At 44.0% G+C, this 24,830-nt stretch overlaps 1 protein-coding gene across 1 annotated transcript in view; it reads right to left on the bottom strand.

The window, feature by feature from the left end:
- The window catches only part of ADARB2 (adenosine deaminase RNA specific B2 (inactive)), an 897,867-nt gene that overhangs the window by 295,175 nt on the left and 577,862 nt on the right, over positions 1–24,830 (bottom strand). The window contains exon 5 of the mRNA XM_077268554.1: positions 18,372–19,276. Coding sequence (XP_077124669.1) covers positions 18,372–19,276 — 905 coding nt within the window. The remainder of the gene's footprint in view (positions 1–18,371; positions 19,277–24,830) is intronic.

Genomic DNA, 24,830 nt, shown 5'->3' with positions numbered 1-24,830 from the left:
AGTAGCATATGCTGCAATTTATTACATACAGACCATCCGAACCGGTATAAAAGTGTTCACATCATTGACATGCATTGTTCAGTATGCTGTCCGTATGATACCTGTTGGCATACGTACAGCACATGGACTGATTACACTCATCTGAACGAGCCATGAACAACAGGAAGTAGATAACAAGATGGCCGGAAGGAAAACACTTAGTGGCTGGAACTTCAAAGTGGTTTTTTTTGGGTAAGACAACTTAATTTGCAGAAAAATTTGTCATCAAATTGACTATTCAAAATATTATACATCAAATAAGATCATTGTCTGAAAGTATAATGACCTCCGCTTATAGCTTCCATAGGCCAGTACTGAGTGGGGGCTGTATGAAAAATGGCAAAGCATTGTGAAAAAAACTGTTCTAAGAACCTGCAAAACCAAGAACTGTATTAAAGGCATTTCATTTAAACAACCAGTGCCCGGCTCTGCACTGATGAGAAGCAAAAATCCAGAAACACGTCTGGTTCTACTACCATCATCTAATGTTTCAAGGCTCTTTTTGTGACCACTTACCATTTTCTTCCTTCCGGAGGAGAGATAATTTGCATCCCTTTTTTTCCAAGGGTGTAATAGGTATTCTGTTATTTCATCTCATTTCCTCCTTTTAGGTAAGGTAAAAGAAAAAGAAGAATCCACTTCCTACAATATATAGATCACTAAATACTATGGTATGTATTTCTGGTAAAAGTGATAAACTTTTCACATTTATTTTTTTTCTTTAGCCTTTTTCGAAATCACAAGAATTGTATTAATTTCTCACAGTTTTTAATATTGGAAAACAAGATTATCGGAATTTCAAGGGATTAGCTGAACTTCTAAATATTCAGGAAACAACCTAAGGAGGGAATAAATTAATGGAAGCCAGTGCTTACCAGCTTTAAAATTAATGCATCCAGACATCACGGTCTCATGACATTTCATTGTTTTGTCCCATTGTGAGGCTCTGACTTTCTTATGGGCAAAACAAGGTAAAATTTTTACTGCAGTCAATACAAAAGCATTCAGTTCAATGCTTGTAGGATTGCCGACATCGCTTCTGAAATATTAATTTTTCTCAAGTGTTTTCTCAGATTTGTCAGTCATTAAAAAAATGTTATTAACTTGAGATTTGGGTGACTTTAAAATGCAGCCTTGGCCGTGGACTGGGTCGTCCTAATAAGACCACCTGAGTATAGAGTCTTTTGGCAATGCTCTATGGGGGAAACATGCAAACTGGATCTCTCCTGGAAGGAAATGGTTTCTGGTGCTACTTTGCGGTGGTAGCTGCATTGTAAGCCAATGTCCGACCCTTTAAAGGGGTTGTCCTCTACTGGATAAGTCCTGCTTAAAGGGAACATGTCCGATAACGCTATTAACCTGCTGAAAAAATATTTGTTGAATTATACATCCTAATTTAGACAATGACATCCTAGATTATTTTTACAATTCTTTACTTCACATTTGTAGAAGAAGCGACAAATGGGAACTGTACAAAGCAAAATATGCAGAATTCTGTCAAGTACTGTGCCAAAACATGTAGTGCATGGCATTTGCAAAATCTGTTATACATTATACTGCCAATATTTCTCAGTGGAAATAAAAGCTTTGACCACAACAATCCAGCTTTATTGGTTTTGCAATGATAGCAAGATTACTGGATTTTTACCATAGGGTAACAGAAAAAGGGAAAGTCATAGGAATGCTGTGATGTTAGAGCCACTTGCATGTGACAGTGGAAAGCCTTAACCTTAAACACTTCCTACAGCAAACTCAATGTGGCGATGGTTAAGAGGGTTGGAAACATGTGTCACATTTACTAAAGACGTGCACCGTTTGTGGACGTGAAGTATTAGTGTAAATGTAATGCCGACATAAGATGATATAATTAGAGTTCAGCAAATCATTTGGTAACAAACTGAATTTGTCATGAATTTATGGCGAATCCTAGATTTTCATAATCCAATTTGATAATTCCAACAAAATTCTGGCCAGCCGGCCTGGTGAAGGGGTTAAATAAAAGTAAAGATTATACTCACCTGTCCCAAGACTGTCCCTCTCCTCTCCCAGGACTGTCCCTCACCTGTCCCTGGAATGTCCTTCTCCTCTCCCAGGACTGTCCCTCACCTGTCCCTGGAATGTCCTTCTCCTCTCCCAGGACTGTCCCTCACCTGTCCCTGGGCTGTCCCTCTCCTCTCCTGAGACTGTCCCTCACCTGTCCCAGGACTGTCCCTCACTTGTCCCAGGACTGTCCCTCTTCTGTCCTTTCCCAGGACTGTCCCTCTCCTCTCCCAGGAATGTCCCGTACCTTTCCCTGGACTGTCCCTCATTTGTTCCAGGACTGTCCTCCTGTCCTTTGCCAGGACTGTCCCTTTCCTGTCCCAGGACTGTCCCTGTCAGGTCCTTTGCCAGGACTGTCCCCACCTGTCCCAATACTGTTCCTCTCCTCTCGCTGGACTGTCCTCTTTTCTCCTACGGCTGTTCCTCACCTCTCCCAGGACTGTACCTCACCTGTCTTAGGACTATCCCTCTCCTATCCCAGAACTGTCATTGTCCTCTCCCAAGACTGTCCCTAACCCGTCCCAGGATTGTCTCTCTTCTCTTCCTGGACTTTTCCCCACCTGTCCTAGAGCGGTCCCTCTCCTCTCCTAGGAATGTCCCTCACCTTTCCCAGGACTGTACCTTACCTGTCCTGCCACCAAAGTTCCCCACCCACTCCTCCAGTTTTTGTATCTTACACCTCTGGTCTTCAGGAGTTCTGGTGCTGACAAGGTCTCAGACGCATTACCAACCCACAGAGGAAAGGCTGGAAGATCTGAAGCAAAGACTAGAGGAGCAGATGAAGAGTTGTTGTGGCAGGACAGGTGAGGGGCAGGCATAAAACAGGTGACTGGAATCTATTATTTATTTTTAACCCTTCCTCCTCTGTTTATTATGTTTTGGGGGTCTGGAGAGACCTCAGAATTATAATAAATGTCTTTTGATTCATGATGAATCAATTCTATCTGGATCAAATTTTGGACAGATTCAGATAAATCAAACCCAAAACTAATTTTTTAAAATTCAAGCATCAGTAGGCAAGATACGATATATCAAGGCTGTGTGCCCATGATGAGTTCTAGGTGATTTTTTTGACGCTGCATTTTTACTCTAGATCAACAAAACAGCATCTTACAGTTCCAGCAAGGTGGATGGGAGTTATAGAAATCTCATGCCCACTGTGCTTTTTTCTATCCTCAGCGTAAACTGACCTGCGGTTCGTGTTTGAAATTAGCAACATGTCAATTAATTTTGCGTGTACGCCGAGCTCTATGTGTAGACTTTTCCCACAGATTTGCATTAAATACAGAAAAACACAAGTTTTCAGTGCATTTCCAAGGTGGAACTGCTTAAAAGATGCGTGAACTCCGCATATGACTATATCAATAAAGTTTTGTCAAAACCAGGAAGTATCAAAAGCAAAGCAGCTTTATTTAAAACATGACACACCAGAGACGAAAAATGCAATGTCAAAAATGCGGTAAAAATGGACTTAAAAAAAAAAGAAAAAACAAGCAAAACACATTTAACCTGATTTACTTAATGGGTGCAGAAAATCTGTAGCCCAATGAAGATTAACAACTTGCACAAAGTTTATCTCGTCATGTGCATCATTTGTGAAATGTGCTGTCATTTCTGCCATTTTTGCTGACTTCATACAGAGTAGGATACAGTATATAAGAATAGTATATGACTTCTGTCTTCAGCTTCAGCACTGATGTCTAAAGTTAGTCCCTGTCCAGTAATCTCTAACACAAGGACCCTGGTCCCAGCAGCCGATACTTGCTGTAACCTGCAGGAACACCTCCGCTTGAGTACGGAATGGGAAGCTTTTTTCTAGCAAACAGCTGTACAATCAGTAAGAATGACTATCCCCTTCTCTTTGATGTTCTGTTTGCCTAATCATTGCTGCCTTTCCTATTTAATGAGAGTGATAAAAGCATATTTAACAAGCTCTCTCCTCGCTGAGAGGAAAACGCCACTTTTAGACTCGGGCAGCGGCATTTTGGAGAATTTGCCTATAAAAATCAAAAGCTGGCTCTCATCAAAAAAATATAGTGGGCTGAGAGTCCACAGTTCATCATTTAATCTAAAGCTAATGAATCCTTATGCTTGTATTTATTGTCACTATAAAGGATATAGCGCTTCATAAATGCAGAGAAAATTACAATTTAAAAACACTTTACTTCCTCTAAAACTTTCCAAATACTAATTATGGTCAATACATTAGTGGCGATTGTGCATGAGTCCCATGACATTCGTGCTATTAAATTGGGGTTAGATGCCTGTATACATGGGAAACTCTGGTCCAGGTATAACGTTTATGTAGTGTATATGATAAAATTACCGGGTGTCCTCCTATGCCATAAATGCATCCTTTTAGGGCCTCACTCTCTTGTGTTGTCACAGAATGTCCACAACACTTCGCAGACTGCCTGATGAACACTGGGCTTCAGAAGTCTGAGACATTCACTGTACCACCACTAGAGGGAGTATACTGTAATAAAACAGTATTCAGTCAGCCTACAAGCTCCCCCTAGTGGTGACTGTATGGAACCAGACTTTTAGCAGTTATAGGTAACTTGTCTGGTCGGATAACACTATTAACCTGCAGATATGGGGTTATGATGAAGGTGCCTGGCAGCTGTACTGAAAGTGTGGCATCCAGGGGAAAATTAACTTTATTTCTCCTAAGAACTACTGTGTTATAGTCATCCAGGTGTGTCAAGATGGCTTCATACATTGAGCGGTGGATGTAACCACATCCAGGTACTTTGACTGACAGCTGCCCCTACTCTAATGCACTGCCGAGATGGCTGTCAGTCAGTGCCGGGGCATGCTTACAGCCACCGCTCTCAGGGATGTCAGTAATGGCTGAAACTGTGCTGTCATGCCTGTATGCAGGGCCATATGCAGACTGCTACATCATCTGGGTAATTTCGTAATGCATCCTGGGAACGGAAGCTGGCGGCAGCTGCGCGCACATCGACAGAGCTTCGCTGGACAACGGAGGGTGAGTATATAACTATTTTTTATTTTAATTATTTTTTTAACAGGGATATGGTGCCCACACTGCTAAATACTACATGGGCTGTGTTATATACTGCGTGGGCTGCGTTATATACTACATGGCTGCTATATACTACGTGAGCAGTGTTATATACTATGTGGGCTGTGTTATATACTGCGAGGGCTGCGTTATATACTACATGGCTGCTATATACTATGTGGGTAGTGTTATATACTATGTGGGCAGTGTTATATACTACGTGGGCAATGTTATATACTACGTGGGCAGTGTTATATACTACATGGGCAATGTTATATACTGTTTGGGCTGTGTTATATACTGCGTGGCCACCTTTATATACTACATGACCACTGTTATATACTGCGTGGCCTGTATTAACGCATCGGGTATTCTAGAATATGTCGTGGCCTGTGCTATATACTATGTGGCTGCTATATACATACATACATACATACATATTCTAGAATACCCGATGCGTTAGAATCAGGCCACCATCTAGTTACTACTATAAAAGGCCAAAACAATATGGCTGCACAATGCCCACTACCATCACCATTACACCGTGAATACATAATATAATATGACCATTATCTCTACATAACAAAACACTCTATACAAAGACCAATGACACCACCATACACCTTCTACTCCATATTGACAGAAACACATTAAACTGTTACTAAATACATTTTTAAAAAAGCTACTAAAAAGAGCAATATTCCCACCTTACAGGAACCGTGTATTGGTAGATACCAGTCCTGCAGAACACACACAAGATTACATTCAGGGCTTCAACTAGGAATTTCGGGGCCCCATAATGGCAAAATTTTCGGGCCCCCTTTAGACTCCACCCAAGCTCCACCTCAGTTCCGCCTCCACATATAATAATACCACATACAAGGAACAAATATCTCCATACCATGACCAGATCACATATTATCTTCACATAGTGACCAAATAATACCACATACAGGGAGAAATACCGCCACTTCTCATAAAAAGATCACATACTACCACCTGTGATGCAGTGACCCATGCTGCAGCTAGGGGGCGCTGTGTGTACTCCTCAGGATACGCAGGGAGGTGTAACTGTAATGGTGATAATGAGATAGTGATTGGCATTATTGTAAATGGCCAGTATGTGTCGCAGAGGGAGTCTGCGCTGTAAGCCAGTAATGTTGTTCTGGGACCTGAAGTCCCACAAGTATTTGTATAGTTTGTAAAGGGAGGCTTGCAGGGTTAGTTGGAGAGCTGGGCGGGTCTGACTAAACACACACACGTCCCACCCAGGGGAGGGGTTACAGATATATAATGTTACCATGGTGGTCACATGATGGTGAGTGTGTAGGTCTTGAAGGCTTGTGTATTGGGAGGTCCTGTGTGTGGACCAGATCCCTGAATTGCAGTTTGAGAGGCCGTGGACCTGAAGGCTTGTGTGTTGGGAGATCCTGGGAGTAGGATCGGATCCCTGAATAGCACACTGAGAGGCCATGGACCTGAAGGCTTGTGTGTTGGGAGATCCTGAGAGTAGGATCGGATCCCTGAATAACGCACTGAGAGGCCTTGGATCTGAAGGCCTGTGTTGGAAGTTCCTGGGAGTAGGACTTCCTGAATAGCACATCCTGTGTTGGAAGATCCTGGGAGTAGGACTTCCTGAATAGCGCATGGAGTGGCCTTGTATGCAGAGTCTGCAATGGCACTGCATTGGGGGAGCTACAGCCTGTCTGAGGATCTGGACTGTCAGGTGGCCTTGTGAGCAAGGCATTGTCCGGGACGGTGATCCCAGTTAGGCAGCTTCCCTGGGAGAGAGAGGACTGACAAGAAGTCAGTGTGTGGAGCAGGAGCTCCAGGAAGGTTACCCAGAGTTGGGGAACTGTGTGCACTGACGAGGGTCAGTAATGAACTGTGTGGTCTCCCACGGTAACTTGACAAAGTGAGGTCCGGCGTGTTTAGAGACTGCGAACCAATATCGTGTGCGCTATATGAGTGGAAACATTGATACAGTATACGGACACCCCCGGGAACAAGTCAAGGAGGACTGGCGGGTGTAGTTTCTGAACTGTGAGTTAAAGCCGTATATGAAGTATCTAAGTTAAAGCTGCAACTTAATGTCATCTGTTGGTGCTTATTGTGTTCCATGAAGTATATAATGAACTGTGCATGATGCGGTTATGACTACATAATAAACTGCATGGACTGTTTAAAAGAGAAAATCGTGCCTGTGTGACTGAATCCTGTTGCTAAGCGAGTGGCCCTCAACACATGCAGTAAGCACTGCCATATACACCACATAGTGACCGAATACTACAATACTGATCATTAATAAAAGAACACAACACTAATGCCATTATACACAGGAGCTCTGTATATAGTGTATAATGTACAGGTAATACAGTGATCACCAGTGACATTATACACAGGAGCTCTGTATATAGTGTCAGTGTACAAATAATACAGTGATCACCAGTGACATTATACACAGGAGCTCTGTATATAGTGTCAGTGTACAGGTAATATGGAGATCACCAGTGATATTATACATAGGAGGTCTGTTTATAGTGTCATTGTACAGGTAATACAGTGATTACCAGTGACATTATACACAGGAGCTCTGTATATGTCAGTGTATAGGTAATACAGTGATCACCAGTGACATTATATACAGGAGCTCTGTATATAGTGTACAGTGAACAGGTAATAGAGTGTATAGTGTCAGTGTACAGGTAACACACTAACTCACCAGTGACATCTCTAGCTGATGTACAGTACCTCATCTTTCTTTTCTTCTTCATCCAGAGCAGACCGCCATCATTTCTTCTAGGCAGTACTCGTCTCTGCATAAAATAACACATAGTTACCTAGAGTCCAGTTTCCAGAGCATATTCCCCACTTTTTCCCTTTCTTCTACACTACACATCTGAATACAGATGTGCACCCACCATTAATATGTAATTGGTTATTATGCAATCCACCATTCCAAATATAAATTATAATTCACCACTGAGCCCCCACCAACTATAAACAGCCATTTTCCTACCTAATAAATATATACTTTAATTAGCCCCTCTACTCTTCCCCCAATTACCAGTCACTGCATCCTCAACGTCCCCCACTATGTGCCTCCCTCTCCCCCGATTCATTAAATTTACATGCCCCTTCCACCCCAATTCATTGTCATGTCTTCTCTCTCTTCCACCACACCCTCTATTCACTATCAACTGCTCTCCCCCACATTCAATACATCATTTACTCCCACCACCATGAAAATTCATCATTGTTTGCCCTCCCCCAGGTCCTCATTTGCTCTCCCCATCCCCCACCTTCAATTCAATTGCTGTTCCGTCCCTCACTTCACCATTTGCAGCCCCCTCACTTCATCATTCGCTGTCCCCCTTCCCCCTCACTTCTTCCTTTGCAGTCCCTCATTCTCCCCCACTTCATCAAGCAGTCCCCTTTTATTCATGTGCAGCCCCTGTCCCATCACTCACATCATCATTTGCAGTCCCCACTCCATCATGATTTGCAAACTGCAGCTCCCCCTCCATCATTTGCAGCTCCTTTATCATTTGCAGCCCCCTTTCATCATTTGCAGGACCCCCTCCATCATTTGCAGCCCCCCTCCTTCATTGGCAGCCCCCTCCATCATTTGCAGCACCCCCTCCATCATTGGAAGCACCCCCTCCATCATTGGCAGCACCCCCTCCATCATTGGCAGCCACCCTTTCATCATTCGCAGCCCCCTCCATCATTGGCAGCCCCTTCCATAATTTTCATTCCCCTTTATCATTTGCAGCCCCATCATCATTGACAGCCCTCCTCCATCATTTGCAGCACCCCTCCATCATTTGCAGCCTCCCTCCATCATTTGCAGCACCCCTCCATCATTTGTAGTACCCCTCCATCATTTGTAGCACCTCCTCAATTATTTGTAGCACCCCTCCATCATTTGCAGCACCCCCTCCATCATTTGCAGCCTCCATCATTTGCAGCACCCCCTCCATCATTGGCAGCCCCCCTTTCATCTTTTGTAGGACCCCCTCCATCATTTGCAGCCTCCCTCCATCATTTGCAGCACCCACTCCATCACTTGTAGCACCCCTCCATCATTTTCAGCCCCCCTCCATCATTGGCAGCCCTCTGCATCATTTGCAGCCCCCCTTTCATCCTTTGTAGCACCCCCTCCATCATTTGCAGCCTCCCTCCATCATTTGCAGCACCCCCTCCATCACTTGTAGCACCCCTCCATCATTTTCAGCCCCCCTCCATCATTGGCAGCCCTCTGCATCATTTTCAGCCCCCCTCCATCATTGGCAGCCCTCTGCATCATTTGCAGACCTCTTCCATCATTGGCAGCCCCCTCCATCATTTTCAGCCCCCCTTTATCATTTGCAGCCCCCTCCATCATTGGCAGCCCTTGTCCATCATTGGCAGCCCCTGTCCATCATTGGCAGCCCCCCTTTCATCATTTGCCGCCCCCTCACCCATTTAATTCATTTTATAAAGAAAAAAAAAGTTTTTCACACTTACCTCACAAGCAATCCCTCTTCTTGCCAAGGTAGATGCTATACCTGGGAGGAGCCCATACATTGTATCATTTTCAGCAGTGAATCAACTAGAATGTATGGGCAGCTGAGAGGACCTGAAAGGAGCCCACACATTCTAGCACATTCACTACTGAGACAGCTAGAATATATGGGCTGTAGTCAGGACCTGCAAGGAGCCCATACTTTCTAGCTACAACCATGTCACCTGACCAGAAGTCCAGGGAGGGTGGAGGGAGTTGGAGCTGCGCAGCTGTCAAGGTAAAAGACGGCCATGCACATAGCTCAGAGTAAGGCTGCTGTCACACTAGCAGTACTTGGTCAGTATTTTACATCACTATTTGTAAGCCAAAATCAGGAGTGGGTGATAAATACAGAAGTGGTGCAGATGTTTCTATTATACTTTTCCTCTGTTTGATCCACTCCTGGTTTTGGCTTACAAATACTGATGTAAAATACTGACCAAGTACTGCTAGTGTGACGGCAACCTAAGCTCATGCGTCCCGGCACCAACGTATGCGCCAGGGGGAGCGGCCCAGGGGGCATTTGCCTCCCTGCCACCAGGCCCAGCCCGCCCCTGGTTAAGCCCTGCCTACTTCCGCATACTTAAGCATGCGTCCTGCGTACCTATCTTTAACATTGGGTACGCAGGACATGCGGATGCATCGCTTTGACGCGCCCGCCGTCCACACAAAACGCAACGTGTTGCGATCCCGTGCAGTCGGCGGGCATGTCAAAACAATGCATCTGCATACATCCGCATGTTCTGCGTACCCAATGTTAAAGATAGGTATGCAGGATGCATGCAGAAGTATGCGGAAATGCAGGGCTTAACAGAGGATGTACGCAGCCCTCCGCAAAGCCCTTAAACACTAATGTGAACTTAGCCTTATCCAACCTAATAGGTTCCCTTTAAATCTATGTAGAAAAAATGAACATTACAGTCTAACAAATAAAGATATGTTATCAAATTATTCTGCACCCAATTGTGATCTTAAACAATGGCATTATGACCCTTTACGCAAAACTTACAGGACATTTAGGGTTGAAGGGGGGAGCTAATCTAGAAATGGCTAAATCTAACACATATCAATAGTCCAAGGATTCCTGCAAATGGGAATCCGTATAGTGACGTACCCTATTGACAAGAGGAATGGTATCGCTCACTTGTCACATTATTCATACATTTCCGGGAGTACTAGCAGAGGAATACTAAAGAGCCTCTAGAATTGGGAATACAAATATTTACTAGAATAGACATGTCTGGGCAAATGAAAAACCATTTTTTAAATTTTTTTTAGTGAAATTAAAAAAATATATATTTCTATCCAAAAGTCTAAAAAACACCTTAAACACATATGCAGCGCCCTGTGTCCAGAGTCCTGGTCGTTGCAGTACTGATGCTCCGCCGCTAAGGGGGGTGTTGGTACGTCTGATGGCACTGAAGGAGTTCACCTGACCAGGTATCACAGACACCAATACACTTCACAGTCTGGCCTCCAGGGGGAACTAAGGGTGCTATGTATTAGGCCACTCCTCACAATCTGGTAAAACTGGGGGTTAGATAGGAAGTTAGACAGAAAGCTGACTGGGTTGGAACCAGGCAACATCCTGTGGCAGAGGGTGTTGCAGGGGAAGATTCAGGGGGGTCCCTGTCAGGGGTGGGATCCCGACAGAGGCCTAGCGAACAGAAAGAACGTTACGGGACCGTGCCTGCACTTCATTGCGGCGGTACCCAAAGAAAGGACAAGAAGCGAGGTTTATTGTGAAGAGTGAGAAACGAGATCAACGCAACAAGGAGAAAACACCAGTAGAAGTCGTGCTGTAAAGACCGAGGCAACATCCTACTGAGGCGCATAGCCGGTGGCCGGAAACGCCGAGGAAGTATTGAGCTCTAGGCCTTACTTCAAACCTACGGCAGGACAGTCAGTTATAGGCGGGCTGTCTCACCCAAATCACCTAAGCAGACATAGGGGGCAACAGTTGGAGAGGGGCGACTCTAGGGTCCCGGAAGACCTCCAGGCCTAGGGGCGCTCCAACTTGGCGTCACGAACAGGATCTACTTAAGCCTGAAGAATCAGGTCATGTGTGCTTTGGAACTGTGATTTATTGTGCTTGGACTGTGACTTATTGCAAAGACTGTGTATTGCCACTTGCCGCCAAAAAAAAAATTCCCGCCAAAACCGCCGCCATTGCTGTGCCGAAGAAGAAGAAGGGCATGCCATGGGCGGAGACTATCGAAACAGCGCCCAAAGTGGTGACCACCCCCTCCGACTTCTGCTGCGAGATGACGACCTGCCCAGAACGAGAGAGGAATCGGCCTCTGGTTTGCAACGGCAAGAGCCAAGACCAGAGTGGCCTCGGCCTCGAAGACATGGCGGAGGCAGGTGCATGCACGGCTGCCGATCTCGAGACAGTGAAGGTGACCAGCGAGTGCCTGAGCGACGATGCAGTGATCCCGGATTATCTCCACCAACCGGGGACGGGCCCGAACCCACCGCAGCTGAAGGACCTGAACTCCTTGGAGCCGCCGGCGGAGGAGCCGAGCCCACCTATCCCGACCACGGAGCCGGCCGGTGCGGAGCCATGGAGAGCGGAGCCATGTCGGGAGGCCGCCTGGGAGGAGCCGCGGTCCGGGCTGCAGCCGATTCCAGTGTCCTTGTCAACGGAACAGATCGACACAGGTGGAATCACATCAGACGCAGGTATGGGAAGCGTCCCTGTTCCCCCGACCAATCCTGCTCTCCTGACCGATCCCGCTCTCGCGACCGCTCCTCACCCCGACAATGACCGGTTCCTCTCAGCGGAGCTGGTGGTGCTCACCCCCAACACGATGGGGAAGCTGGTGCCTCCGCTACCGATCAAAATGGGGGAACCCCTAGATGTGAGCTCAGAGGGGGTGATCTTCCAGTGGGACACCCCCCGGATTGGGCTAGGTGGAGCCTGGGAGGAGGGCCTCACCCTTGCTGTGCTCTCTTGGGAACAATATAAACAATGCTTGATCCTGCATTGGAAAAACCGAAAAGAGACAGAACAAATTGACCCACCAAAAGTGCAACACCAAAGCCTGCGCACGGCAGGAAAGACGTGGTAAAGCGGGGAACTGTGCTGGCCTTTCACCCAAAGTGGGGTTGGGGCTCCATACAGGAACCAGGAATACCGACTGACGTCTTCGTTACCAGTTACAATGTGAAGACTCCCTTCCGCAACCGATATGGTGACCCATTCTTGCAAAGGGGGGACCAGGTGACCTACACCCGCCACCGGAGTGCACAAGGATGGTGCGCTTGGAACATCCAATGATGTGGGCCTGTGGAGGTGTCACCTGTGGCCCCGACCATGACCGATCCGGACTTGACAGATCTTGCTACTATCGCCACAGTACACCTTGTTGCGGCTACCGAGCTAGCAACCAGAGTTAGCCTTCGAATCCAGACACCGGGTGATCTAACTTCAACCGAGAGACCCACCACCGACATTGACACCGCATCAGCCGGAGACCAGGGACCGAAGCCTCCGCGGTCAGGAGACGTCCACTATCGGCTGATGTCTTGCAACTTACTATGAAGCTCTGCAGTGCTTTACAAATTGTATATAGTTATCTGTTCGTCTTTCTATGTGTCTTGCTGCTGCTGCAACCCGATTAGGGTTAACTCTTAAAGGGATCCCTTAGTTTACCCGGGATCCCTATTTTTCCCTTTTTGGTTTTGTTTCCTGTTCATCACTGTTGAAAAGAACTGCTGGGTCATGAACACTGCATGATTACAAACTTATTATAAATAGTTTGCACCTTCTTAAAGGTGCTCCCTACTGGTTTTACAAGGAAAAGGACTCTTTGTGAAGAAACTGTTCCTGGAAACAGTACAGGAGTCCCTGCCTTACACGAACTTGCAGCTTACACAGCTTACACTCCTGGCCTACCCGTCATACGGGTGCGTCCTAGCCATATCATCTGGGGGATGGAGAAGAACATCAGAATCAGTTGTGAGGGAACTTCAGAAACAGACACAACAGTTGTGAGGACTATCCCGTGGTGCTAAGCAGGGAAGGACTACAACACACAAGCGCTAGAAGGTAGGCACAGATTTCCACCTGCAAAGGGAACTCTGGAGGTGCCATCGGACCGGCCGGTCTCAGCCAGCCCTGTTAACCGTACTTTGGATTGAGGATCCTGAAGCCTTCAGTAAAGAGGTAAAGAAACTGCAACCTGGTGTCCTCGTTATTCATTGCGACCTGCACCACACAATCATCACTCTCCACTTTCACTGGACGCCCCTCAGCAGGGTCACGGACCGGGTCTAGCCACAGTGACAATCCCAGAACCGAGACAGAGGCCCGGTACCGGGTACCCCTCGGCCCTGCGGCAGTGGGGGCGCTCCACATACATAACTTCAGTATTCTATAATTTTGAGTTTGCTAAAACTACAAATGCTATTTATAAGAAGTTGAATAGTGATGAGCTAATGGATAAGGTGTTATCTGAGCATGCTTGTGTGCTAACCAAGTGTCTTTGGCGTACTCGAAAAATATGTTCGATTCCCCGCAGCTGCCTAACAGACAGACAATCCCTGCACGCATTGCCGCTGTCAAACAGCCGAGAGACATGCAGCTGCGGGGACTCGAACATATTTTTCGAGCACGCGGAATACACTTGGTTAGCACACGAGCATGCTCAGATAACACCAGCAAATCACTAATGTTTACATTTTTTGTCTCTTGTAAATTTATAAAAAAATTATAGGAAAGAAAACCTCTTTGCATAAAAAATATGACAATCACGATCTCAGCCCAAGGACAAGACTTTCCGAATTCTGCCGTACATCCTCTCCATCTTTTCTCAGAATCTGTGCACACGCGGCTCGGCACTGTAATAGTTAAATCTAAATTTAAAATCCAAACAGGCTCCTCTGGCACAGTGGGCTCCTCCGCCATCTTTTACACTCACTTTCTTAATTAAAAACTGCTTGTAAATCAAACTCTAAATCACGTCTGCATATTATCATCTGATGAAATGAGATCTTATGCCCTCTTTTAACTCATCAACATTCATTAGCATTTAGCAAGCTCACATTTACACTGACACACCAGTAAATACTTAGTACAGTGATGATTTCTTCTGAGTGATTTTTATGAACTTTAAATATGGCATTTAAGAGATGGAAATATGCCGCCCTAGGACAAAGACTGACATGCCACTAATCTCTGCAAATGTGGTGTTTGTAGAAGGAGGACTGTGTGTACACAGCGTGAGATTGTTGGTGCCGAGACCTCGAAATGTGTAGGATCATTGTCTGTAATTGCAATTATATTATGATGTGACTGTAAGGGGGAAATATCAGTGTATTACATAAGTGATCACATCCCAACTAATCATTTGGATGTGGACAGTCATGCCAGGGGACAAAATGGGAAGTTGAGCTGAGGAGCAAAATTCTTTGGACCTGAAGAGTCATCCATCATCCTGCAGGTAATGGATTATATCTATCTATCTATCTATCTATCTATCTATCTATCTATCTATCTATCTATCTATCTATCTATCTATCTATCTATCTATCTATCTATCTATCTACACAATCTACACATCTATCTATCTATCTATCTATCTATCTATCTATCTATCTATCTATCTATCTACCCATTTATCTAATTTATCCATCTGTCTAATTGAAAAAATGAAGCGGAACAAAGAAAAGTATAGGTGCTAGTTCACAAGTGGTTACCCCCCCCCTCCTACGGTACATAAAAAAGCAAGACAAGTGAGCAACATTCAATAGCAATTTCCATGAAAAAAAGCTTTACAAAGGCTCACCTGCTCATCTATTATCTATATATCTATTATCTATATATCTATCTATCTACGTCGCCATATGGGCCAATAAAGAGCACTTTTTTCAACTGTTATGTGGTGTGCTGCCTCAATCTTTTTTTATTTTTATCTATCTATCTATCTATCTATCTATCTATCTATCTATCTATCTATCTATCTAACTATCTATCTATTTAGGGGCAAAGACCCGGCATGCCTCATGTATACACACACACATGTATATATTGGAAATGTAGCATAATTTTACTGATTCGCAATGTCTCTTATCTCATGTGTAGGCATTGCAGGACCTTAGGTATCCATGGTTACTACCACTGATATAGTGACAGCTAGTTGCTAGTGGTCATAACCATGGATACCTAAGGTCCTGCAATGCCTGCTCATGAGGACCTACTACATATTGGGATAGGATCTTGGAGATAGGAATTCCCCTTTAAATCTACCTTCAACCTAAAAAACTATGAAAGCTATAAGAATAAGTTGACAATTAAGTGAATATATGAAAGAATCTCTTGAGCACTGTCATGTGCTGGATGGCCTGCTCCACCATCATCCTGTGATTGCTCCACCACCATCCTGTGTCATTGGTGGAGAGCCTACTTAGGAGGTGACAAACACTGCAGCATCCTGTGTATGAAACTAAGACAAGAACATGAATGTCAGCAAACACCATTCAGAATTTCACAGATCAGCATCATGACCTGGCCTCTGAGCACCTGTATCAGTTGCCTGGCGGGATGTCTGCCTCTGTATCTATATCTACCAGCCGTGCTCTTCACTTTCTATCGGTCTTACATTCTCTAGTGTTAGATGCCACCTGCATTAATGGAGATGTTTACCTGCTCACATGGGTTCGTTATGTACATTTGCTTGTAATTCTCTGAAATTAATTAAGATGGTTCCATTAGCTGAGCAGCTCAGACAAGAAAAAGCGAGTACAAATTCTCAGTTATTTACACCTTGTCAGATAGGTGTAAAGTAATTTACGACTCGGGCAGTTTTTGTGGTATAAATGTTGCTACAATTTCAAACAGGCGCCAATATCAGAACATATTTCCCAAGTTGCCTGTGTATGTGTGGTTAAATATCAGAGACCCCGTCAATTTCAGAGGGATCCGGTTACCATTTAGTATTTTAGAACTATATGACTTAAATTGTACTAGTTTTATTGTATAAATGATGCAAATTGTCTCTTCAGAGAGGAAGAGGACTAGAACTCTAGTGCCACCTATTGGAAGTAGCAATCCTACAAGTCAATGTCGACCCTTTAACGAGCCTTGTCACATGACTTAGGATAAAAGCCAAACCAGAATCTCAATTTGCAGACACTGTGTTTCGGGGTACTGCCCCTCGTTAGTGCAAAGTGGAGATCACAGTGTCTGCAAATTGAGATTCTGGTTTGACTTTTATCCTAAGTCATGTGACAAGGCTCGTTGAAGGGTCGACCTTGACTGTTAGGATTGCTACTTCCAATAGGTGGCACTGGAGTTCTAGTTCTCTTCCTCTCTGAAGAGACAATTTGCATATTTCCCAGAGGAGCATTGCAGCTTTAAGTCTCCTCACCTCGACATGCTTAACATGTCACTCTCCACAAGGAGAAGCGATACTTCTTGGATCCCATTGTAAAAATGAAAAATATAACCATAAAATGACATAATAATTACAACAGAAACATAATAAAAATATCTATCCGAAAAGTCAATATTCACTACAGTTAAAACTGGTTTAGCCACTCAATCTGTTAGCAAACACGTAGGAATCCTGTCCTGTATTATACGCCAGAGCTGAATTAACAATTCTGACAATTCTGCAGGTTGCAGCTGGAAACTCTCAGATGAGCACACATATTACCCTACATTAGATTACCATACACTGTCTGGTATAAAGATCACTCTCTTCAGAATGCAAATCAATGAACCAAGGTTTATGCAGACATTGAACCAAAATAATTGGGTGAAATTTTCATACTGAAACTGAAGAATTACCAACGCAGTGATGGCATGAATACAGCTTTAACTCAGAATTATTGGCTTGATAAACATGAAAAAAATTCAAGTTTTTGATGTGGCCAAAAAATTAGGCAGATCTCAGTTTGATCATCTGTGGGATGAGTTGGAAATACAAGGTCAATCCATGGAAGTTCCATCACAATTTATGGGATTTATAGGTGACCAGTCACAGGGTCAAAAGTAGCCAATTTTTGTTCTTAAATTTATTATTGCTACTCCTCTGAGTATGCCAAGTTTAATTTTTTCAAAATTTGTCATAAAATGTTGTATGATCTTTAAAAGGGGGAGTAACTCACAGGATGCTCAGGGGCGTGTCTTTAGGCTCCTCTGCATATTTGCCCTGCCCCCTAGTAAATACCATAAAAATTAGCACCAAATAAAAAGTCCATATCTCTAGAACTGTATGGCGCATTTAAAAAAAAATGAAAAGGTATTACTCAGGGGATCAGCAGAAATAAAATAAGAGCAAAAATTGGCCACATAATAACTGGTGACAGGACCTCTTTAAAGAATTTACTGTTAACATCTTAATGACAGATAGCACAGGTCACCCTCAGAATTCCTGTGGAGTCCATGACCTTGATGAGTAATCAGATGTATTTTGACAACTTGAGAGGCCACATGCATTTAATGTTATGGCAGTTGGCTGATTAATGTATATACAAATTTACTGAACCTGCATAGTAACATATGTGGAATAGAGAAAATATGACCAACACAGACAATCATATACATAAGACAACTAGGATTATGATCATTTTGGTGTTGTGTAATGATTCTCTATTTTCGAGCACCAACATTTAACATGTAAGACAAGGAACAGCATCACTGAAGAAACGCATTTGAGAAATGAATTGAATCACATGTTGTTTTTAACCTAAGTCTAGGCCACGATCTCTTACCTGTGATAAGTGGTTATATTTACTCCTGTTGGGTATGTGGCTGGTCAGCTGAATATTAAAGACCGCCTGTAGTGCAGCCTGTGCGGCCTGGGCTTTGGCCAACTTCTTGCTACGTCCTGAACCTTCAAATGTCCTCCCATCAACTCTCATTGCCATTACAAAACGTTTCATGTGCTGCTTCTCCACAGTTTCTGAAAGGCAAACATACCTCAGCCCGGGTCTCAGCTCATTTAGCATCACCACTGGGTTCTTCTCACTCTCAGCTGGGGATGCCATCTTGTGCTTGCTTTGTTTAGCATGGCCCATTAAATCCAATGTGTGACAGACTAATCTCCCATGTCGATATGCACTGGAAAGCAATTCATTACTAACTGGGCTATAGCCTGGGAAGTGCTCGCTGTGTGTAGATGGTTCAAACTCCTTGAACAGAGTGTCTGGGAAGTCTGCCTGGTCAGATGTGAAGTCAGTCGATGGGTTGATGCAGTTTCCCATTGCAAAGTGTGCTTGACAAGCATTTGGAAACTGAACAAATGATTTCAGTGCCAACTCGGCTGCCCTCATTTTTGCTTTCTTCTTTGTAGGTCCACTGCCCTCAAAAGTGAGTCCATTAACTTCCACGGCTACAGAGAACACAGGAGCGTGCACAGGGCCAGTTTGGGAAACTATTTTATATTGCAGATCAGGCTTTAGTTCGTGAAGTTGGACAAGGGCATTTTTTGGTGTTACTGACCATGACAGTTTCTTTAGTATTATCTGTAGTTTGCAGAAATGACCACCATTTCCTTCCTCCAGTGGTCTCTTTCGTTTAAGACTGGTTGATCCAACCTTCGGTCTTTCTATAGATAAAGCTAGGTCCTCACGATTTCTAACATTTCGGTTTTCCTTTACCTCCGCACTGCTTGTACCTAAGTGTAAAAGGGAAAAAACACTTGCTGTCATTATAATACATATTTTATATATATGATGTGTCATTGGATAGACTTCACCTGCATATTCACCGTTCACAACCTTATTGATGATTACCAATGACATAAATATTTAAAGTGAATGCATTTTCATCAAAGACAATGGCTGAAAAGACTATTGCTTATATGATAAATATATTTTTTAACAATTTTTGAAAATATTTTATGTTTTTCATCTATGATCAATAGAGAAAAAATAATAAAAAATCCTGCAATTTTCCATCTGGGCACTAAGTCTAATATTTGATTTCTACTTCTTGCTGGGCACATTGGTTTGTATAGGATCCATTGGAGCTTCAAATTTGAGCATACTCTAATCTGGGCAAAATTAATTATAAAGAATGAGGGAGGTGATATGTGACATCAGATACTGTGCATAGTGAATCCTGCATTAACTACTCTATAAAGGTTTCTTGTAATCCTGTCTGTCATGATAATGAGACTCTTGAAAAGTATTTTGTAAAGATCAGAAAGTTTGAGTCTCTCTGCTGGATACACTAGATAGGGCCTGTAATAATTTGAAAAACATCGGACGGCAGGATCACAAAGTAAGGTCTGCTACAAAGATGGAGACTATAGTTCCGTTTATCCAGACCAATCGATGGGGCATTACGACCGATCAATAAACATTTACTGATTGGCAGTCATTTAATGACTTGTTTAAGCAGGCAGATGGAGGTAAATAATTAAAATTGAGCAATCCACTTTGCATAGTATCACAACTCTGTAGTTGGGTGTGCTGGGACCAGGGGCTCCTTCCCTGTGCCTAACGCTAGGGGCACCTTAACTCGCCCTGTTCCCCGGATTACTCCTGATGCTGAAGAAGCCGGGGCTACATACCAATGCCTTAGCTCCTGAATCTGCTCTCAATCTGTACCATTCCCCCATCCAGAGAAGAGGAGAGTAGTAGTGTACCGTAATACACCAACTAGACTAACAAGGTAACATGAACCGGGGCAACAAAAATACCAAACATACTCACAGACACAACAGAGGAATGCACCAGTTAGTGCAGGATGGGGTTAAACCAAAGTAGGAGAAGAAAGGGAATTATCACACACTCAAAACCTAGCAACTGTCACAGATAAATTCCCCAAACACCTTTCTCCAATAATCAACAACAATAACCTGCAGACATGCAGCATAAGCTACTCTGATAATGAGTGCTAGCCAGGGCCCATAATTTATACGAGATGGGAGTAGCTAACAGTGCACAGTTGAGAGCCTAAATTCTCTAGGTGCTCTCAACAGAGCAGATTAACCCCTGCATTGCCAAAAGCAATTTACACCATTTAATAAGAAGGTGAAGTACTTCTAATCAGTGCAGGAGTAGGAGAAATAAGATTTTGCGGTCTTCTGGCTCCTCTCTGTCTCGGTAAACCCGTGACAGTAGTCCCCTTCTAAGAACTTCAGAACTGGGTTTATCAGGGTGTGCAGCGTAAAAAACTGCCCACATGGATGTCAGATGCTGGTACCCACATCCTTTCTTCAGGACCGTATCCCTTCCAGTGTACCAGATACTGAAGAAACTGACGAACTAAGCAAGAATCAACGATCTTGGATATTTGAAATTCCAAATTTCCATCCACAATGACTGGAGGTGGCAGTAGCAATGATGGTACAGAGGATGCACCATATTTTTTGAGTAGAGATCAACTCAACAACACATTATGGATCCTAAAAGTGGGCGGCAAGGCGGAATGCTAGAGGATTGACAACGGTCACAGTCTTATAAGGACTGTTGAACCTGGGACCCAATTTCCAAAAGGGAACCTTCAACTTAATATTCCTTGAGGACAACCACACCAAGTCACCAACACACAGGTCTGGACCCAACAAATGTCTCTGATCAGCCACACTCTTATATTTGGACCCCATCTTCCTTAAATTATCAAAAAACCCTTGCCACACAAATGTAATTGATGATGACATTCGTTCTTCTTTAGGTATCCAGAAGAATGATTCCTATTAAATGAGCTGAACAGAGGATGAAACCCGTATGCCCCCAAAAACTGGGACTTACCAGTAGACTCAGGACAACGATTATTTACCACGAATTCAGCTAGATGTAAGTAGGCAACCCAATCCTCCTGATTCTCAGACACAAAACACCTAAGATAAGTGTCAAGATACTGGTTAACCCATTCAGTTTGTCCTCTAGACTGCGGGTGAAATGCTGAAGAGAACGAAAGGACTCCCAAATGAGTGCCAAATTCCCTCCAAAATTTTTTAAATAAACTGCTCCCCTTCGTCAGACACAATATCGGTAGGGATCCCATATAATTTTACTAACTTACTAATAAAAATTTGCGCCAAGGTATTGGCGTTAGGTAAAGTGGGTAGCACAATGAAATGTGACATTTTACTGAATCTGTCCACCACCACCAAAATTACAGTATTACCTGCTGACATGGGTAGATCAGTGATAAAATTTACCTACAAAAGAGTCTAAGGTCTATTGGGAATGGCCAATGGTTGGAAAGACCCAGACAGATGAGTATGAGAGGTTTTAGAACGCGCACAGAAACTGCAGGCCACCACATACTCCCGATGAACCCTTGATCACCAAAACACCGATTAAAAAGATCTCTGGTGGCTTTATTGCTGGGATGTCTGGCCAAGACTGAATCATGATGTTCACTAAGAACTCTCAGACGGAGATTCACAGGCACAAACAACGGAGAGGCAGCAGGGGAGTCCCTCTGACCATTAACAACTTCTTTTTCAAAATCAGGGCATATAGCTTTGAAAACCACCCCTTTTTGTAGTAAAAGAACTGGTTCACAATTATCTTCACCCCCAGAAAAAAACAAGATAAGGCATCCACCTTAAAGGGACTCTGTCACCTGAATTTGGAGGGAACAATTTTCAGTCATATGGGCGGGGTTTTTGGGTGTTTGATTCACCCTTTCCTTACCCGCTGGCTGCATGCTGGCTGCAATATTGGATTGAAGTTCATTCTCTGTCCTCCGTAGTACATGCCTGCACAAGGCAATCTTGCCTTGCGCAGGCGTGTACTATGGAGGACAGAGAATGAACTTCAATCCAATATTGCAGCCAGCATACAGCCAGCGGGTAAGGAAAGGGTGAAACAAACACCCAAAAACCCCGCCCATATGACTGAAAATTGTTCCCTCCAAATTCAGGTGACAGAGTCCCTTTAATGTTCTTGTTCCCCGGCCTATATGTAATGAAAAAGTTAAACCTGGTGAAGAACAATGCCCATTTTGCCTGTCGAGGTGTTAGATCTTTTGCAGGCTTCAGACATACAAGCTTCTTATGATCCGAAATTACATACCTGGATGAACTGCCCACTCCAGAAAATGACGCCACTCTGGATTGCCAAGAATTCCCTGTTAATGTCATAATTTCTCTCCGCAGATGAGTTTTTTAGAAAAGTATAGCGGGAGCATCTGTCAACCCAAATGTCATCACAAGGTTGTCATAGTGTCCCTCAGGCATATTGAAAGCTGTCTTCCACTCATCCCCCTCTTTAATACGAATCAGATTATATGCCCACTGAGATCTAGATTAGAAAACCATTTTGCGCCTATAATCAGATTAAAGAGGTCCAAGATTAGAGGGAGCGGATACAGATTCCAGCACGTGATCTGATTGAGTTTGCGGAAATCTAGACAGGGGCATAACCCTCCGTCTTTCTGCTTTTCAAAGAAAAACCCCACGGCAATGGTGGATGAAGATGGTCTGGGATATAGTCCTTCATGACCTGTCTCTCTGGACCAGAGATATTATATAGTCTGCTATTTGGCAGCTTTGCACCTGGGACAAGATTTACGGTACAGTCATAAGGATGATGTGGAGGAAGTTCTCGGCACCCCTGCTCTGAGAACACATCCACAACATCCGACAGGCATTTAGGCACAGACTGGGTATCTACCTTCCCATAGAAAGTAGACTTTAGTCTAAGAGAAGATTCATATTAGATAGGTTCCCAGCAACGAGAATTGCCTTATCGTGGCTGCCGGGTATACATGAATTGGCTAATTTATGCACGTAAGTATTCTCAATTTTTCATATTTTCTAGTGCAGTAATTCAATTAAAATTTCATATTTCATGTTTGCATGCTATAGCGCTATAGAGTGCTACTTTATTTGTTGGTTATACATAGAGATGGCTACTCTTAGTAAACACCTGTTCACACCTGATTTCTGTTTGGAAGTGATGGTCAGCCTTTTGATAATTGATATCAGACATATTATATACCCTGCTATTTTGCAGCTTGGCCCCAGGAACAATATACATGGCACAGTCATAAGGATGATGGGGAGGAAGTTCTTGGCATCCCTGCGCTGAGGACACATCCCCAAAGTCCGACAAGTATTTAGGCACAGACTGGGTATCCACCCTTTCAAGCCGGGTGCCCAAGGAGTGTCCTTGAAAATACGCACTCTACTTTACCACCTCCCGAGTCTGCCAATCTACCACAGGGTTGTGCAGAGTGAGCCAATGAAGTCTAACAACTACAGGAGAGGGCAGACCCTCTAGCATATAACAGTCAATACCTTCTGAGTTCCTACTTACCTGTAGATGTAACCCCTGGATGGCTTGAGTAAAATACCCTTGTCTCAAGGGTGTGGAGTAAATTACGATTATGGGTATAGGTCTGAACTTGGACAGTGTATGTGGTTTGAGGCCCTGGGCCTGGGCGAACCTAGCATTGATCATGTTAACCCCCACTGTCCAGAAATAACTACCTTATTTTTGCCCTGATGGATTTCAGCTGACAGAAATATCATGTCCTACCCACAGAGGAGATATGTAGACCAGGGTTGCTAATCTCCCTGCAACCCTGGCTCCTTAATTATCTGGTGACTGTTTACCGTGAGATAGGGAAGGACATGTGCCCACAAAATGGCCCTTTCTACCACAGTAAAAACATACTCCCCTTTTGCGCCAAACAAGAGACTGCTTTCCAGAATGAGTTGTCCCATCCAACTGCATGGGTTCCTCAGATGACTCAGACCAGGTTTCCCTTGGACCTGGACCTCCCGCACATTGGGGTGTCTCTTTATGTCTCTGGTGAAGATGGCGATCCACCTGGATAGCCAGAGACATGGCTGCCTCAAGGGAAGCTGGAGTCTCATACAGGGCTAAGGTATCCTTCACCCTTACTGATAGCCCTTCACAGAACTGACTATGGAGCGCGGGGTAATTATACTTAGTGTCAGTGTACCACTTCTGAAACAAATAGTAATACTCCTCCGCCAGCTGGTCTCGCTGCTGAAACTGACACAGAGTGGACTCAGTCAGGGAGACGTGGTTGGGGTCATCGTATATATTGCTCAATGCCAGAAAATATTGCTCCATCATCTGGAGTAACTGAGAGTCAGATGGGAGAGAGAATGCCCATGCTTGGGGGTCAGGCTGAAGGAGCGAGAATATTATCCTCACCCATTGCTTCTTGGTTCCTGAGGAACAAGGACCCTACCTGAAGTATAGTTTACAGGCCTCCCTGAAACCACAAACTTGTCA

This window comes from Ranitomeya variabilis, chromosome 6, assembly GCF_051348905.1.
Source record: "Ranitomeya variabilis isolate aRanVar5 chromosome 6, aRanVar5.hap1, whole genome shotgun sequence".
NCBI classification, from domain to species: domain Eukaryota; kingdom Metazoa; phylum Chordata; class Amphibia; order Anura; family Dendrobatidae; genus Ranitomeya; species Ranitomeya variabilis.
The sequence above is the reverse complement of the archived record's forward strand: the minus strand, read 5'-3'. Positions and strand labels throughout refer to the sequence as shown.